The following is a 20,540-nucleotide window of genomic DNA, read 5'->3' on the forward strand; positions in this document are numbered from 1 at the left end:
CAGTGTAATTTTATCGAAAACTGAATTAATGGAAGTCATAATCATCTCAGAATCCAATTTCCCAACTGTCCACCATGTCATTATCATTCTAATCCAAGTGTCCGCCTTCCCATTACCCGAAATGGAGCACTGCGAATGAATTCAAACTAAGGTAATCTGCTATGATTTTTCCTGATAAAGTACTCAAAAACTCCCATGTTTTCCCCCTGGAAATACAAAGAGTGCTTTCCATGCTCCATCAAACAGAGAGCCTCCTGTAACTGTGATGATGTGGGCATGGTCGTTGATAGGTAAATATAAAACCATCAATGTTGTGGAGACCACTACTGCCATAGTAATTAGCATAAAAGCGATGTCATCATATGACGAACGTTCCGTGTATTCCAGTAACAGGATGAATCGAAAACACAACGTAGGCCCTAGCTACCAGAAGAAACATTGTTTCTCTGATGATCTGTCCGTTAATCCGTCGACGGACCGGTTCCAATAATCGCGTTTTTCAGCTTTCATCACGTTTTTCAGCTTTCATCAAGATTACCGTGACCAGGAACCACTTACTTCGGTTTTGTAACAGCACCCTTCAAGGGACACTCTCAGGCCTTTACGAGGAAGCTTAGGAGAGAAAACTGATTTTCCTCTTTCGGAATTTTATAGGCACATTAGAATATGTTCCCACAATGAGATGGTCAGACTCTTGCTCTTTAGTGTACAAGCAAACGTAGAAATTAGTCGTATATGCGGGATATGTGGATATGAATATGGAGTCTCTCCACAGTAGGAAAACTTTTCATGATTCTTGCTGCATTTTCCACAGCGTGCCTTGTTTCTAGATTAAGTCGCTATGGGACCATTTTTTTTTTTTGCAAAAACGGCAGTTCATGCCTCGCGGCACAAAAAGGCGAACAGATAAACTAGCCCCGTTTAAAAGATCAAAGAGCAGATTCGGGGAAAGGTTCGAAATGAGGCTGATGGAAAATAAGTTCATATACTCCTTGATTTTCCCGAACGCAATTGCTTGAAACCCAGAATTTTCACTGGCCGAAGCAAAGGGTTCTTGAAGGAGCGAACCCCATACTTTGCAGTTAAGGCCCCTGTTGGAGACTACACCATCCATCTTTACTTCCCGGTCGGGTACATAGAGAAGATACTTCTTCGTACACTGCCAAATGGTATTTAGTTAAATCTCGCATATATTGATGATGTTAAATGGCTTATCTTTGCCCTTATTCGAGTTTGTTATGAATATATACCAAATTCGTTACTGATACTTTCTGCATATATCAGGCAACTAGCAATTGGGAAATTGGATTCTGAGATGATTATGAATTTCATTAGGTTAGATTTCCATAAAAATACACTAAAAAAATAAACTTTTTTCCTTAAAAGTGCCCAACTTGAATTTTTAATGGTATGGTACCTATCTTGGAATAAAATTTCATCCAAATCAAAGATAGGGTTTTTTTTGTGAATCGACTTTAAATTTTTAAAATTGATTTTTTTCAGTGTAGGATTCGATGAAGATTTTTTTTTAAATATTTTAATTGGACTAATTTTGTTAAACATTTTTTGTAGGATTTGTCATTTTTAGACTATAGCCATTTGAAATAAAAATGGTTAGGAATCTTCGACCCTTTTCAAAAGACAGTCTAGATCATTTTTGGAAAAAAAACTAAGTATGCAAAGTGGCTTTCTGTGACAAAGTTCTCATGTACAGAAATTTTAATTAAAATCTGAGAGGGTGCTGCCAACTCTGGATACGATTTAGCGCGAAATTCGTCAATAGCGTATAACCTACAAACAATCATAAAATAATAGATATTATGGTTATTACTGCTGTAATATTGTTCGACGCAGAGTTCCCGCAGTAAATTTACCATAAAACTTCCTGTAAAAACTAATTTTACTGTCCAGCGAAAAAATGATACAGTGAATTCACATTTAATGTTACTGTTGCTGTGCAAAAAATGTATAAAAAGTCGATTTTTTAACGTTGAAGTTTATTGTTTTTCTGTTGTAGCGAAACATTAGGCTTTATTGTGAATTATTGTAAAATTACTGTACTGTCATAAGAAAAATCATAGTTTTGTTACTGTACATTTCTAATTATTTCTATTTATACCTACACCTCTTAGCTCATGTACCGGGATAATTTTAATTTAAAATTATATTGCCTTTTTTAAATATATTTAAATATTCGTTTTTAGGGTTTTTGAAGTTCATTAACGACCAAAAAGTTAAATCAATAAAAACAATCTGTATGTATCTGAGAAGAGTTGTTCACACGCCCACAAAAACGGGAACTTCTGCTTTTTAACCTACCAAATTTTGGTTTGTTCCAATCTATATACCCTACCCTACGTGCGTACACAAATCGACGGTGTCCTCTTTCTAAGCGCATGTTCACTTTAGCCAGTAATGAGTATCGTTGTTACAACAAGCTTCTGTACAAACGCTATGTAAACCGCATCCAGAATAATCTACGCCGAAACCCGAAGGGCTTTTGGTCATTTGTCAACACGAAGCGAAAAGAAACTGAACTTCCATCAAGGATGCTTTACGACGGCGAAGAAGCCACGACAACTGTAGCGAAATGTACGCTGTTTGCCAGATTCTTCTCAAGTGTTTTTTCAGCTGACTCGCCAACCGCAATCGAACTCGAAAATGCTTCTCGTGACGTTCCTGCTTGTGCTGTTGATATGGATGTGTTTACTGTCTCCGAACAAATGGTTAGATCTGCAATCCAGAAAACCAAGTCATCTTATGCACCCGGCCTCAGTGCTATACCTTCAACTGTATTGAAAAAATATTCGGACTTACTTGTAACACCACTTGCATATATTTTTAACCTATCGCTTCAGCAGCAAACGTTTCCTGAGGATTGGAAACGCTCAGTAATGTTCCCGGTATTCAAGAAGGGTGACAGATGCAACATGGAGAGCTATCGCGGAGTCACTTCGCTTGGTGTCGAATCTAAAGTATTTGAATCAATCATCAACGAAGCGTTATTTTCTGCTTGTCGACACTACATCAGTACATCCCAGCACGGATTTTTCCCCGGACGTTCGGTCGAGACGAATCTCGTCTGCTTCACGTCATTTTGGAACAATTGTCTAAGAAATTGCAGGTGGATACTATCTACACTGATCTAAAGGCAGCTTTTGATAGAGTTAATCATGAGATACTGATAACAAAGCTTGATAAGCTAGGGTGTTCTACTAGATTCTGCCATTGGCTTCGATCCTACCTTGTACACCGTGAAGTCGTTGTTCAAATTGGCGATATTGTTTCAGAATCCTTTATCAACACTTCCGGAATTCCTCAAGGTAGTACGCTGGGTCCACTGCTTTTTTCACTGTTCGTGAATGATGCAGTTTTCGTTCTAAGGCGTGGAGGAAAGCTGTTTTTTGCCGACGACTTAAATTTTTTTCTTGTTATACGAAATGAAGCCGATTGCCGTGAGCTACAGCATCTTATCGACACCTTTTATAGCTGGTGTGTAAGAAACATGATGGTCCTTAGTGTTGCAAAATGTTTTGTCATCAGCTATTTTCGAACGAGAAATATGCTTACCTTCAACTATAACATCGCAGGAACTCAACTGCAACGCGTCGACCACGTGAAGGATCTTGGAGTCATTCTTGATGAAAAGCTAACGTATACTCATCACGTCTCTGCGTCCATCGACAAAGCCAATCGATTACTGGGATTTATTTTCAAAAGTTCCAGTGAATTTCGGGATCCTCTGTGTTTCAAGGCTCTTTATTGCTCATTGGTGCGCCCGCAGTTGGAATTTGCAAACGTCGTTTGGTGCCCCTATCAAGCAACGTGGAGCCTTAGAATCGAAGCAGTCCAGCGTAAATTCATACGATATGCGTTACGTGGATTGCCGTGGAACGATCCGTTAAACCTGCCACCGTACGAGGACCGTTGTCGTCTTTTAGGACTTAATACTTTAACGCAGCGCAGGCTACTTTCGTGTCAAAGATTCTGTTGGCTGAATATGATGATCCGGAGCTACTAGCGCAAATCAGCCTCTACGCGCCTACCCGTTCTCTTTGCCTACGAGCCCTGCTGCATTCTGAAATGCGCAGCACTAACTACGCTGCCAATAGTCCGATTTTAGCAATGAGTCGCCGCTTCAACGAGTTTGCTGAAATTTTCGATTTCGTCGTGAATTCTTCGCAGCTTCGTCGTCGTGTATTGTCACTAGTTTAATTGTGTTTAGTTTAACTTAGTTTAGCTTAGTTCATTTAGACAAATTGTCAGTTGGACTTTTTTATACAAATACAAAAAAAATACAATATATATATATATATATATATATATATATATATATATATATATATATATATATATATATATATATATATATATATATATATATATATATATATATATATATATATATATATATATATATATATATATATATATATATATATATATATATATATATATATATATATATATATATATATATCATCAGAGAAACAATGTTTCTTCTGGTAGCTATATATATATATATATATATATATATATATATATATATATATATATATATATATATATATATATATATATATATATATATATATATATATATAAAAGTCAATAATTGTATTTATGGATTCCCAAACGGCTGAACCGAAGGCCGTAAAAAATTATACATAGCAGGCATTTGTTATGGCGCGTGCTATTGGTTGGGGATTATCTGCACGCCAGATGGCACTTCGGAAGAAATTGTGTTTTCCTCATATTTCGGTGAAAGTCGCAGCAACGCGCGATGGATATTAGCTAGTAGTGTAATAAATTGCATTGCTATTATTACACGAACAAAATATACAAAACTGCTTTAAGAAAATCAAAAATTCAAGAAAATCTTCAGGGAATTTCTATAAATCTAACGAATTTAAGAGATTTAGGATAGTTCTAGAACTTTAAAGAATCAATAGAATCCTACAAAAATCCTATTAAATTTGGAGAAATGCTCAAGACAATGCTACCAAATCCAAAGGAACTGTACGAGACCAAGCAAATGTTTTAACACTCTATTTTAGACTATTCTGGTTGATGTTATGGTTTATTCTAAAATTTATTGCTTGTTTATCACTAATGGGGTAATGAATTTAATGATAAATATTTTTTTTAAAGTTTCATTCAATATTAAACATAAAAAGTAAAATTTTGAATTTCATTTTTGTGATTCGACCAGTAATTTTGTTTGTTGACATGTAAAGGGTGTACAAAAAATACTACTGATTTCTCTACAAAGCATAAATAAGATCTATAGCTGTATTTACCTAGATTAAGCAAATATTATATTTGAGCACACAAAAGCTTACGGGTTTCAATTCGGAAATCATGGATTTTTGGACAATACAAAAGAGATGTTTTAATGAATTAATTTACTAAACTAGCCGGAATTTTATCTACTGTAGGACTTTTCACTAATCGAAAGGAAATCCCTTGATTACTGTTATCTTGCAATTTACGTAAATTTTGTTAAATATAACCAGAGCTTTAAAAAATTGACATCTCTGCGTGAACTTGAAAGAGAACCGAATTTCAATTCCTGCCCGCCGTGATGAAGGAAATGTTTGGTTCGTTTCCCTCGTCATTCATTCTCCCGACATAGCGCATTCGGGTTCGCATATGTTCGATTTCAGAAGCAAACTGAATTTTGTTTCTATGCTAGCTCTGAGAAGGATTATTGAGCGAAAATGCACTAAACATATATTACGCATAGAGCTCATTAATGCTCGAACTGTCCACATAATAACAAATGAATGCTTTGGTTGGTGAAAGAATTTATATTTCCTCTGCACTCAAACATTCGATTCTGCATGAAATTTCAGTCAGTTAGAAAGTTAATGAATGACCGAGGCGTTGAATCTGAATGTCAGTTTCGATAAGCAGAAATAGTTAACTGATTTTGAAATTTCGAAGCACTGAATGTAACACTGATGACACTACTAGAATGACTCGAAGCTATAAATATGGATGAGCTAAATAATTTTAGCATCACAGTTGCTTCCGACAAATCAAAGAAAACACATCGCACTTGCTTCTCCGGTGCCGAAGAGACTTTCTTTCAGATTTCTATGTTTTTAAATTGCTTTAATTTATCCGATTTCTGTGAATCTTTTGCAAATTTTTTTGTCAGCGGCAGTTTTCGTGATGCGAAGATGGTTGCAGTTACACTTTCTAAGTCAATTCAAGCAATCTGCTCAGTAATTGGTTCGTTTTTAATTAGCTCAAGTTTTTTTACAATCATTATCAAGATTGGAAGAGATGCATGATTTCTTGAAAAAAACTGTAATGTTTTTTGATTACAGGTTTCTTTTACCAAAATTCAGGTAACCATTTCAATCAACGTTGTTCCACCTAGCGTTGAATGTTGTGCAGATAACGAAGACGTAATGTGTTTTCGAAAATGCCGTTTTTATTCAAACCGAATTGAGAGGATCAGAGCGAAATTCCGAAAGCACTCGTTCTGAGTGCATAGAAAAGATAGAAGAGGTGCTCTTGAGGCTTCTTAGACTAGCTGATTCTTTTTTCCTCCTCCGTGATTTCTGATCATCTCTCAGTTTAGTCCTAAACGAATAAAAAACAGATCGTGAGACTTCTATATACTGAAGACATAAAATCGAAATTACTGAACTAATAGAGTCAACCAGTCACAACATTTTAGTCGCAACAGTGTTGCGAACTCGCATGAACGGAACGAATTCCTCGCATGAAAGTGAAATTAAGTGCCAATGAAAATGATGATACGTTAAAATGACGCGAAAGTAAAATTCTGTCGCCTCAGCTATCTCAGTAAATTGAAATATTTTTTTGCCTGGTATGCTTGAATGTGATTTCTAGTAATTATACTAAGAGTACAGACCTAATACAGTAATTCAAATCGGGTACAATTCAAAAACCTGTTATTTAAATTTAAAATAGAGTTGGCAATATCGAGCATTGCATCTGAGTTTTGTTAAATGGGACAATCACTTGCGATGATGCGTTCACTTTTGGAGAGTTTTAGCACTCAGTCGTCCATTAAACTATTTCTACTATTTTTATATATTTCATTAGTGAATTAGGTTCAATGCTTTAGGCAATCCAAACAGTGGTTCTGTTATCCAGTTATATCTATTTCTAATAATAAAAATAATAAAATGAGTTTTACTGGTTGTCCAACAGATCTCACGCAAGCTCTTAACCATTGCACGTAGATACCTGTTTACGAAGCAGGGAAATATTTTTTCCTCACCAACTGCGTATAGGGGGTCGTTCATATCTATCTCGCTATTGAACACTTCCGTGTCATAATCGTGGTTGATGCCTTTATGCTTGCTTGTTACCTTTATGAAACATGCTTGCTTGTTGTCTTTATGATTGTGAATTTTCTCAATGATTGTGCTTGCTGTAGATTTTGAGATATTGACGCAGCTTTTGCCGTTGTCAATATTACCTGAACATGTGCCACATATTTGGTAATTGTTTGTGTTCAGCGGTAAATAAATCGTAATGTGACGTTTTTTTCACAGAACTGGAACGTACTAGTTTACCTTTGATATGTGCAAAGAATACTACGTGTAATTGTACGTATCGCATTATGTTTTGTACTGCATTTCTCCCATATGTGATATGTATCTGCAAGTAAGCGGTATCCGATCTTGTAACCGAACATTAATTCTCTCACCGTCCATTCAAATGAAGATCTTAATCACAGCATTGTCATACACAACCATTAAAATATAATGGCTTTAAATCATTCAAAATCAATGATTTCGCCTGATCCAATTTGTTGAACGCTACGAGCGCAGAACACCTGAGGTGGTAGAACTCAATGAAAGTGGCGATCGTAAATATAGCCTCCATTTTCACCTTCAGAAAATATTCCTCATCACAAATACTCGGTCTTATACGAATCACGACTAATCACAGTATTTGGCCGGTGCTCCGCTTCTTGCTTCTGCGACTCACTTATTTGGATAGATTACTAGGACATAATATAGTAGAAGTTTCCTTTGTTCTTCAGACAAGGAACAAACCAAACGATCTACAAGCTAAAGTCGCTGATAATAATGTTTTTGAAATTTATTTTCGAATCATTTCGGGGGGGCTTTAGCCCCCTAGCCCCATTCTAGCTACGTGCCTGCTGTACATGCTTTTTTGAAAATAGGACGTGTACGCGTATCTTGCACGAATTTTGTCAGCATATTTACCGCTAATCGAATCACCACATCAAATGAGCTGTATAATACTATAACTCGATGTTCTATATTAGGGCATCGCAAAAAAAAAATTTTTTTTTGAATTCTCGAATGGGGGGCCTCATATTGTGACAAATGTCAAAGTAAGCTCAGATGCCAAATTTCACATCATTTGGACAATTTTAGACCCACTTCGCTTGATTTTTTTTTAAATTGGTGCTATGGGAAAATATAGAGGAAAAATACATTAAATGCTATAACTTTTGAAGTAGATATCAGAAAATTACAATTTGTACCTCTTTTGAATGGAAATAATCTTAGTATTTCAATAAAGATATTTTTGTTTCTAGGAAAATACGGGAAAGTGGGGTATTTGGTCATTTTGGTTCCAAAATCTCCTATTTTTAATGATTTTTTCTGCTCCGTGATGCAAATCATACATATTTTGTAGTTTTTCTAATGTGAAAAAATCTCAAAAATCGATTGGAGCCTTTTTGACCTTTGTCCGAATACGAGAAGTTGGCGTTATATGGCCTTTTGTCATTCATATTAAACTTCATCATTTTCTCGTGAATATATCTCTATTATTCTTTACTCAATTTTCATAAGCTATACCTTGTTAAACGTGAAAAATCCTTTAGGATTATAACAAAAATCGCTTCGTTACCGGTAAAATTCAGGAACATAAAATTATCTGACACTTCGCACATATTAACTCCATTTAACAACAAAATTCTTATTTAATTTACTACTTTAAGTGTAAAATATGCTTAGGGATCACATGAGAAAAGTTTCATTCCTGGAAAAATAGGAGAAGTTGAGGTATTAGGACAAATAATGAAAAAAATGAGATTTGTAGAGTAAATATCAAAAAGTTTGATGCTTCTGAATTTAACCTTTAACGTTTTTATTTTTGTTTTCTTTCTCAGAATTTTACACGTTCAACAAGTTACATTTTATGAAAATTGATTGAAGAATAATAGAGATATATGCATGAGAAAATGATAAAATTTAATATGAATGACAAAAAGCCCTATAACCCCAACTTCTCGTATTCGGACTAAAGTCAAAAAGATTCCGATCGATTTCTGAGATTTTTTCACATTAGAAAAACTACAAAATATGTATAATTTGCATCACGGAGCAGAAAAAATCATTAAAAATATGGGATTTTGGGTCCAAAATGACCAAGTACCCCACTTTTCCGTATTTTCCTAGATTCAAAAATATCTCCATTCAAATACTAAGATTATTTCCTTTCAAAAGAGGTATAAATTGTAATTTTCTGATTGCTACTTCAAAAGTTATAGCATTTAATGTATTTTTCCTCCATATTTTCCCATAGCACCAATTTCAAAAAAATTCAAGCGAAGTGGGCGGGGTTCTAAAATTGTCCAAATGAAATTTGGCATTTGAGCTTACTTTGACATTTGTCACAAGATGAGAGGGGGGCCTTTGAGAAAAAAAAGAGGGGGCCTTTCAAAAAAATTTTTTTTGCAATGCCCTATTCTATATATATATTATCGTTTGGGCTGGGAGTACTGATCATATCATTTGAACTAACCTTGGATATGGGTTGCTCTGAACACTCAAAGCTGTCAGTTCGAAAAATGATACTATTCAATATTCCAGCTGGTGTAGAGAATACTAGTAAACTTTTGAAATGAAAAACACTCACTCACGCCGCAAGGAGGATTCGCTAACCTAATTTGTGCAAGTTGCTCTTCACAGTTGCCAGAAATTAATTTTCCCGCCGTAACAAATGCACAAAATTAGTCGGCCGCCTCCCGCTCTGCAGTAGATTATAAACTTCTCTGCAACACAACGCTCGGTAAATGTTATCCTTTAACCCCGGAAGAGACTTAGCATATGTTTAAGCTTATACAGCCAATAAAACTACACAGCAAGTGTGCCCTCAAGTAAGCAGCCCGATGCTCGTGCCAGCATTTAAAAGTAAATTAAACTGCAAAGTATTTCTTACCATTAATTAGAACCCGTTCATAATTTGCCGTCGGCACACAAACGAGAAATACCACTCCCGGCATTCTTCCTTTCCACCCCGGGTGTTCCGGTACGCACTTGGCACCTCGGTGGTCTGCTTCCTGCCGCTAGATACCCACCTAACACGAACGCTGTTATTTCCGAACTTTCAAGTCCACGTGTTATAACACTCTCAGACAGGATGCACTTTCCACTTCACAGGGGCTGTTTGCGGTGGCGATGATGCACGTTTTCTAAGAACTGTGAAGCACATGCAGCCAGGATGCTTCCGAAGTGTTTATTCTCCTGTCGGCTGGGCGTGCTTGTACCGAAGCATAAATTGCTGTGCACTACACTGGCAAGGCGAGCTGGGGCGGTTCACTGCTGCACTTATCTGAGGGTTTAGCTGTTGAGCTGTTTTCTAATGATAAACTTGAACAGCGCTCGAATTGTGACGATTAGATGCTAGAAGTAATGGCTTAGTTCGTAGTGCTGGGAATTAACAGACCATTCTCACAGTGTTTTAAAGTTCAAATAGTCATTATACCATGTACCGCAACACCGTTTCTGGGGTATCTGAATTATTCTCATAATCCTTCGGATTGATTCCTAGTTCAAATCCGTAACAACAGACTCGTAATATTTAGGAATAAATTTTCACGGCTTTTATTGACATTTAAACTTTCCTATTCACTCATCGTACTCCTCTTACGTCCTTACGAAAACGAACATCACACAGCATCTGTATTTCACCTGGAAAACACAATTTTCAACAACTTGACCGCCATTTGAGTTTAGCACTGCAGTAGATACTTCATTCGTCCACTTTAGCTCTGAACACCGCACTTCTGTCGTTGGCACGGTAACGCTGAATCCTTTTGATCTTGCTTTTTTTCTCTCCTCGTACTATCAAGTTGACTTCCTTCAACGGCCCTCTTCAAAGCCGACAAAATTACACAACTTTCACCGAATAGAACCAGTATGCAGTGTCACAACCATGCTACCATGTACCCCCCAACAGTCTCTCGTCCGAACTCCTCAGTGGACGCTCAAGGGCCATCCAATGGGGGGAGTCACTTTGCCTAGCGTTCCTATCCCGGCAGAACGAGAACAAAGTTGCAGTCTAGTTTCGTCGTCACAAGGCCACACAAACTCGACGATCCTCTCAGGATTCAGTAACTAAACGCTTCGCAAACGAAATGTGATTAGCTTGTGTGGTCGCTTGTTTTGCGTCCCTCCCGGATAGTTTGCCAACAATCAGAGCGTAGTCAGCGCAGGTTAAAAGTACACTAGGTACCAACCGGAGCGATTCGTTTTGAAATATCAAAAGAGTTAGTTTCTTGTGATTAGCACCGTACATCGCGGGCCGTTCGGTGGGCGGCTAGGGATAAAAGGGCCAACAACGGCAGCGGAACTAATTAGAGCAATAAACCGTACGTGAGCGAAGTGCGAAAGCTAAAGTGAGGTGTTTTACGTAAGTGCAGAAAGGGCTACGTAAACACTCTTGTCCAGCTTTGGTCTGTAAGCTGGGTTGAGCTTTCATTCTGTAATCACTTTACAACTACTATCTAGTAGTAGTTAACACGTAGCATAAAGTGCATTTCATTACGGTTTCGGTTCTGACTGCTAAGCTTTAGAAAATAGACTGGATAAGTCACAGACTAAATGCATACATATAAGGAGCTACGTGACTTCGCTTGAAAATCGCTCGACACATACAACTGGTCCAAAAGGATAATCGTGATAACATATATGTAAACGAAAAACTCATACATTAGAAGAGTGTGAAGTTTATTGTAATTTGATCTGATCTAGAATTGCCTTGATATCGAAAGGATTACGACTACAACCTTCTTCGTAAAGCCCTGTGTACGTATGTATGATCGAGTATAGATCATTTGTGAAGAAGAAGAATAGTCCTATGCAACGGTATGTTTCACTTTATTTTTTTTTTTCGTCAAGCATATGTGGACTACATAGAATGGTATTACAGTTTCAACCCGTTTTTATAAACTCCCGGTTTTATGCACCCCCGATTTTATGAACTTTTTGTACCCGATTTTATCAACCTGCCGTTAATTCATTCTTTTATGCCAGCAATTCAGGTCCACAGTCTTACAATTATATTCAATCAAGGTAGTTGGTCCTGCACTGTTAGTAGTCAAATTGTAGAATAGTTTACCCAATTTTGATGCTATTTAAGGTAATTGATGAACTAGAATCGCATTTTCCTCCAATTTTCAAAAAAAGCAAAATTTTTATGATAAACTAACAAATTGTCACATATTATCCATGGAAAACATAACAATTGAAAGTGACGTTGTATGCAATACGAATTGAATAGGGGAGAGTGGGTACGCTTGATCCCACTTTTGTTTTTTTTCTCATAACTTTTCAATGAAATAAAAATTTCAATTACAAAATTCGCCATCTTGTAGTCAATTCGAATTGTAAGAGCTATGAATAATGTGTAAATTCGAATACTATGTTTGTCAGTAAAAGGAATAGTTTTAAAAATCATGTCAAAATGATGTTCATGTAAAATCGTGTGGTAACTTGATCCCCCGCCTACTAAGGCTAAAGAAACAAAGCACACTACGACCTATAGATACGAAAGTTCAGCTAATCACCTATCCTGACAAATTAATTATTAAGACTACCTTTTTAGATGCACGACAAACTTTAACCACAGAAGAAAGTCGAGAAAAATATTTGCGGTAAATCAATGCTGTTTAACTGGCTTTTTCAACCTTCAATAACGTATACCATCATTTGCTCATGTAATTTTTTTTCGATTATGGAGGTTTTAACCTTAAGGTCATTCGCCTGTTCGGGTTGGAAAAATCTCTTATGAAAAATTTCTAACCCTATGTGCGGGGTCGGGACTCGAACCCAGGTGCGCTCCGTACAAGGCAATCGATTTACCAACTACGCTGCGCCCACCCCCACATGTAGAAAACATTTTATATCAATCAATAGTGCCAGATACGTTATAAAAATTATGTTTTTCTATTTCTGTACAATTCGAAAGAGTTTGAGAGAAATAATGATAGGGATCAAGAATACCCAGTGTTACGGGGATCAAAGATAGCTGTTGTATGAGGTGAAAAAAATTTAATTTTTTTGTGTGGGTAGTGAAACTTTTTATTCGAAAAACGTGTTTTTCTAGGCAAAAGTCCTTAAAAGTAATCGTACTTGAAAATATTCATAAAAAATTAGTTCGGCGGTCTCGTACGACCGTTCAAAAAATTTGTGAAAAGATCTTCGAGATGGATTTGAACACATATTTTCTAAAATATTATACAATTTTTCCAAACCAAATGTAATACATCAGAATTGTTTTTGAAACATCATAAACGACCAAGTACTTGATTTTCTTTTTATATTGTGATAACTTTATGTGTATAGATTAGGAGATATGGCCAGGGAATCAAATATCCCCAAGGATCAAGTGTCCTCACTCTCCCCTACTTAATAATATTGTTTTTTATGTTGTGAGCATGCCAAACTGCAAACAAAATTTATTTTTGCGAACTGTCTATAAACACCGGTCCGGAAGATACAATTTAGCGCATATTAGTCTCTAAGATTGCGATATCTGTTCTCTACTTTATCTACTCCTTTAAAACGATCTCCTTCCAGCGCGCTTGAATTTTCACTAAACAAACTTCGAATTGAATCAGCTAACAAGATTCCTGTTCTCGTTTGTTATCTTCTATGTCATCGAAGCGTATTAATCTATTCAATTGTAAGCTGGAACACACCAACCTGTCCGAACCAATGAGAACGGGCGAAGCCTGTCGAAAGCCACAGAACCAGGCTCAAACCACCTATCTCTATAAAAATACGTGTGTCTGTTTCAAACTCTTTGAAATGTGATACGGAATATTGTTTGACGACGAAAAACCCTAAAAAATAGCAAACCTGTTAATTGAAAATTGAAATTCTTCGCATAACTTTCCTACTAATAAAATAACCAAAAAAGTAAATAGTAAGTTTGTGGAAAGAGAAAGTTTCATTGACTTAGCCATGGATACGATATTAATAACTAGAATAGTGAGATCGATCCTGTAAAACTATTCATCACTGTCGTTGCTTACAAAAACTTAAAACATGACAAATACATCCATTTCCGATTTTAGTAAAACTAAAAGTCGCCCGCTCAACAAGAAAGCTATCAGCGTACACGTTCGCAAATAAAATGAATAGACATCATCGTGGATCGTGGCTAGACCAACAGGCTCAGAATTTTCTGATTTCTATCAGATTTTAGCGCTGAAAATTGTTCGTCAGTCGTTTGTCATTTTTGGAACATGGGCGTAGATTAGTTGTGAACTACCAACGCCCTGTGTCTAATTAATTAAAGAATAAATTCTGCATTGCACTTTTAAGGAGATTAACTATTAAATTTCGTTGGCAGATTACATTGTCATTCATAATGAGTCTATCTGCAAAATTTAAGATCGATCCTATGCTTGGAAGTTGGATTAGACAACTGTCGGACGGTTCGGTTAAATACAATTTTTTGCACTGATAGGGCATTAGATTTGATTTTTCTGCCAACTAACAACTTGAGATAGTTCCCTGGTTGCTTCTAATTATGTAGGATGATAAAATGAAGATAAAAAAATCCCGATTTTATCAACTTCCCTGTTTTATCAACCAAAATTTTTCGGCTGGTTGATAAAAACGGGTCATTACTGTACAATATTTGCTTATATACTACACATTATTTCTACGATTAAGTTCAAATTTAATTTGTTTTCTGGACATGGAAAGGTCGATTATTGCACAATTTTCATTATAACGACGCATAATTCTATTGATGGAGCTATTTTTAGCATAGTTTGTCCTAAAAGATTGTTCTTGGAATAAATTACGAGTTCTTAGTTGATGGCTAGGTGCATAAAATTTGATTTGCGAAAGTAATGATGCGGATTGTAGACGTTGAGAAATAATGTCGTTGATAAAGCAAAGCATGGCAAATTCGCGGCGTTCTTTGAATGTTTGTGTGTTAATGAGCATTAGACCTCTCCACATTTTGAAAAAGTTTTGAAATATACATGGGTCAGCTCAAATTTTTGTTCTAGGTGTGAATTTAAGAACTTTCGCCAAAAATGGCTTAATTTGGACATGATTTAAAGGTGTCTCCAATAAAAAATCGTGTTTTTGCTATGTTTCCATAGGAAGATCACATACACTCTGATATGATAGGCCCTACATGCCCACATATCATCAAAGGTTGTTCTTTACACATATCTAAACATGTTTTAACAAGTGAACATAGCTCTAATCGCAGTAGAAAATTTGTTAACTGGATTTTCATATAGAAAAGTATATCAAAACCAAGGAAAATTAGTAGTATTTTTTCTTTGTTTTGGTATTCATTTCTATACAAAAATCCAGTTAACAAATTTTCTATTGCGATTAGAGCTATGTTCACCTGTTAAAACATGTTAAGATATGTGTAAGGAACAATCTTTGATATGTGGGCATGTAGGGCCTATCAAATCAGAGTGTATGTGATCTTCCTATGGAAACACAGCAAACACACGATTTTTTATTGGAGACACCTCTAAATCATGTCCAAATTAAGCCATTTTTGGCGAAAGTTCTTGAATTCACACCTAGAACAAAAATTTTAGCTGACCCATGTATATTTCAAAACTTTTCCAAAATGTGGAGAGGTCTAATGAGCATGCAGCGTGCTTTATACGATGGATAAGTAAATGTCGTCCAGTTAGTTTACGAAGTGCTTACAAAATAAATTGTTTTTGGACTGATTCGATGCGTTCTTCGTACAGGACAGTGTATGGGTTCCATACTATGCTGCAATATTCCAAAATTGGCCTAACATATGTATTGTATAATGATTTTATAGTGTAAGGGTTTTCAAAATTGTAGCTGAAACGTCCAATAAATCCCAGCATACTATTTGCTTTATTTATTATTGTATTATAATGTTCCACAAATGCGAGCTTGGAGTCTAAGATTACGCCTAAATCTCGTACAATTTTGCATGTTTCTACAATTTGGTTGCCTGAGTGTATGTCTATGAAAACATTTGAAATTTTTCTGCTGAAGGTTATTGTGTTACATTTCTTTACGTTAAGTTGGAGTAGACTTTTGCTACACCACGTTTGGAATAGATTGATTTCGTTTTAGAATATTTCAGTGCCTTTGACATTTCTCATTTCCATGAATAGTTTCATGTCGTCTGCATATATAAGCACTTTTAGATGTTTGAGTATAAAGGTATTGTCATTTACGTACAAATTAAAAAGAAAAGGGCCTAAGTGGGAACCCTGGGGTACGCCAGAGGTGACACGAATTGGTTCAGAGAGTATATTCTGAAAGCGAACTGTTTGTTCGCGTTTCGTTAAATATGATTCAAGCCATTTCAAGAGTTTATTTTCCATGCCATATTTTTGCAGTTTGAAGAGCAATAAAGGTATGTCAATACGGTCGAATGCTTTACTAAAGTCTGTGTAGAGAGTTGCCATTGTCCATTGCATTTACAGTGAATGTTAGAAATTCTAAAAGGTTTGACGTTGTTGAGCGGCCTTTATAAAAGCCATGCTGTTTGCTTGTTATTTGATTTTTGATTTGCTGTAATATTTTGTCATTTACTAGTTTTTCAAATAATTTTGGAATGCATGAGATAATGGCAATCCCTCGATGGTTTCGATTGTTCGATTTAGCGCCTGATTTGAAAATTGGCACTAAAAAGGATGATTTCAATATTTCTGGGAATGTTCCATTTTTCAGTGACATGTTGAAAATATGTAGTAATAATAGAGTAAGTTCTGCTGCTAGATTTTTTTAAAATATTGGGGTAATTCCGTCAGGTCCACGTCCTTTTGATGCGTTTAGATTTTTTAGTGCAGTAATAATTTCGTGTTCAGAGAGTTCCTGGACGGAAATGTCATTTGAAAAATGACTTGCTTTGGACAAGTCTTGACTTCATTCTCGATTATATTCTTCATTTTCAGTGTTAATGGCAAGTTGGGAACAAATGTCCAAATATTTTTTTCGATTTTCTATGCTATTTTCTTTCTTGTAAATTTTATGTGCCATTTGTTTTCTATTTTTTTTTTTCAGATGTTGGTTGAACCACACAGATGTTGTCCGCCATAAGTTCTTCTTCTTCTTTTTACTGGTACTGTTCCAGAGATTAAACTCGTTACAATTAAATATAATTCAGTAACTGCTTCGTTGACATTTCCTTCTATACTCAATACAGTTCGTTCGGGAATGAGTTTTGATAAGTATTCGATCGCTGTGTGAAATACTTCATTTTTCCATAATGGAGTTAAAGATAACACAGAAGAGGGATTCCATGAGAAACCGGCCGACCGCAAAATATGACCATCGTCGATTCGAACGAAACTTTGCAGGTGTGTTCGCTGTATGAATCTCCATGATATTCTCTGGCAATTGGAATATTTTGATACAAGAGTAATTTTTCAAAAGGACGTAAACGTTTCTACGTGTATGAATTTCAAATTTTTTTTGTTCGATTACTGTATTTTGTACAGCAAAACTATCTGAGAACAAGTTACAGGGAATGAATACTTCTGTCCAAAAAAAATATACACTGAAAAAAATGTTGTGTCATTTTTCAAAAAAACAAAAATTTATGATAAAAATTTAAATTGCGAAAAAACCCATTTTTTAAATTTTTTATATTTTGTTACCAAAAACCTAAAGAGAAAAGAAACATTTTGATTGCAATTGCATGATGGAGAAAAAATCGGTAAAAAAGTTTTTCTATCAATAACTTCGTACATGTTTTTAAATTTCATACTAATTGACATACAAAATTGTAATTTTATTACATAATATAATTCTCATCACCATTTAAAATCAAAATGCATTTAACAAAAATCTTCCAAAATGCGATAGTTTTTGAGATATTTGAAATTTTGCTCCTTCAAAAACAATTAATTCGTGTAATTATGCTCTCTTTAAAAGTTATTCACGTTACCCCATCAAAAAATGTCAAAAATTTAATGTTTATCGTTTTAAAGACGTAAAAGCAACTTTTTTAGTGTATTTGGATCCTGGAGAAGCTTTCAATAAAAAAGTTTTCCTAGCAACAACTTTTGACATTTTTTTATAATTCTTACTATTTGCAGTCAAAAATACAATTTTCTTTTTGAATATGATTCTAAACGCCATTTTAAATCGAAATGCTCTAAACAAAAAAAAAATTCTAAAATGTAGTAGTTCTCGAGATATTTTAACTTTTGTTTTAACAACACAATTATTTTGTTTTATTACGACCTTTTCATAAGTTAGTCGCGTTTCTTCATCAACAATAATAGGTTTTTCAAAAGGCCCGTAAACTTTCCTGCAACTTTCTCTTTGACATCAAGGCAATATTGTGAAACATTTTAAAGTTACATGAAAACAACCAACATATGATTCAGCTATATAGTTTAATCAACAGACCCTATGGTTGAAATATATTTTGGTTGCTTTCATGTAACTTTCAAATGGTTTACAATATCGCCTTGATGTCAAAGAGAAAATTGCACGAAAGTTTACGGGCCTTTTGAAAAACCTATTATTGTTGATGGAGAAACGCGACTAACTTGTCGTAATAAAACAAAATAATTGTGTTGTTAAAACAAAAGTTAAAATATCTCGAGCACTACTACATTTTAGATTTTTTTTTATTTAGAGCATTTCGATTTAAAATGGCGTTTAGAATCATATTCAAAAAGAAAATTGTATTTTTGACTGCAAATAGTAAGAATTATAAAAAAATGTCAAAAGTTGTTGCTAGGAAAACTTTTTTATTGAAAGCTTCTCCAGGATCCAAATACACTAAAAAAGTTGCTTTTACGTCTTTAAAACGATAAACATTAAATTTTTGACATTTTTTGATGGGGTAACGTGAATAACTTTTAAAAAGAGCATAATTACACGAATTAATTGTTTTTGAAGGAGCAAAATTTCAAATATCTCAAAAAATTATTTTGGAAGATTTTCGTTAAATGCATTTTGATTTTAAATGGTGCTGAGAATTATATTATGTAATAAAATTACAATTTTGTATGTCAATTAGTATGAAATTTAAAAACATGTACGAAGTTACTGTTAGGAAAACTTTTTTACCGATTTTTTCTCCATCATGCAATTTTCAAAATGTTTCTTTTCTCTTTAGGTTTTTGGTAACAAAATATAAAAAATTTAAAAAAATGGGTTTTTTCGCAATTTAAATTTTTATCATAAATTTTTTGTTTTTTTGAAAAATGACACAGCATTTTTTTCAGTGTATATTTTTTCAGACAGAAGTATTCATTCCCTGTAACTCGTTCTCAGATAGTTTTGCTGTATAAAATACAGTAATCGAACAAAAAAAATTTGAAATTCATACACGTAGAAACGTTTACGCCCTTTTGAAAAGTTGCTGTCAAAATAATCTTATTACCTGTGGAAAATATTTAGTCTTGCATGACGGTGAAACGTGTAAAGTTTCATTGGAATCTAAGATGGTCGGTCACGATTTTAAAGATTTTCGGACGGATCTTCGTGGAATTCCTAAGTCTTCAGTGCAGTTCGTGAATAAGAGGTCTAAATATGAATTTTGTTTATTTTTTACACGGTTGATTTGGTGTAGGCCAAATTCTGATATTTTGTCAAATAAATATTGAAGTGTTTCATTTTCGCCTACGACTGGGAGTAAGCTAGATTCGTTTTCAATGTCTACGATGAAGTTGATGTTACATTGATTAAAGTCGCCATAAATATGCAGTTTTACTTCAGGTTCCATGTTTGACATAATAGATTCTACAGTTTGAAAAAATAGCTCAAATGATTTTTGTGAGCATTTTCAGGTGGAAAATACTCAGAGGAGAATATGTGTACTTCTCCTGATATTACTGCTTTTTACCCATATATGTTCAAATTCTTTGCGTTTCGTGGTTTCTATTTCTTCTGAAAGAAAGTCTGCATTTATGGCAATGAGAACACCTCCTCCAGACTTTTTCTGACAAAGAGACAAATTACGGTCATGCCGGAATACATTAAATTGATTTCTAAAAATTTCTTCGCTTCTTACGCTTTCATCTTAGCTAGTTCGCCAAAAGAAATATTTAGTTCTGCCATGAAATGTGAAATCTAATTCAAATTTTCAATAATGAACTAATAAACTTAGGTAAACAACCTTTAGATTATATATTTCTTAATCCGGCTGTTCGGCCATTTATGGAAGCTGTCCTTCAATGTCAGCTTCTTTCTCTTAACAGCCTAGTAAAGCCGTGTAGTGTCGGTAGAGGTTATTTCAACCGGATAAGAATTACACTACGGACTACCTGTTCCAGTGGTAACACCCACCGTATAGAG

The 20,540-nt window shown here is 35.0% G+C and overlaps 2 protein-coding genes across 2 annotated transcripts in view; one reads left to right on the forward strand and one right to left on the reverse strand.

Moving 5' to 3' along the window:
* LOC131679306 (uncharacterized) overlaps positions 1-11,646 on the reverse strand; it is a 172,644-nt gene extending 160,998 nt beyond the window's left edge. The window contains exon 1 of the mRNA XM_058960014.1: positions 10,189-11,646. Coding sequence (XP_058815997.1) covers positions 10,189-10,252 — 64 coding nt within the window. The 5' untranslated portion in view covers positions 10,253-11,646. The remainder of the gene's footprint in view (positions 1-10,188) is intronic.
* LOC131679305 (uncharacterized) overlaps positions 1-20,540 on the forward strand; it is a 615,352-nt gene that overhangs the window by 290,796 nt on the left and 304,016 nt on the right. The window lies entirely within an intron of this gene.

The sequence above is a fragment of the Topomyia yanbarensis genome, chromosome 2 (genome assembly GCF_030247195.1).
Source record: "Topomyia yanbarensis strain Yona2022 chromosome 2, ASM3024719v1, whole genome shotgun sequence".
NCBI lineage: Eukaryota > Metazoa > Arthropoda > Insecta > Diptera > Culicidae > Topomyia > Topomyia yanbarensis.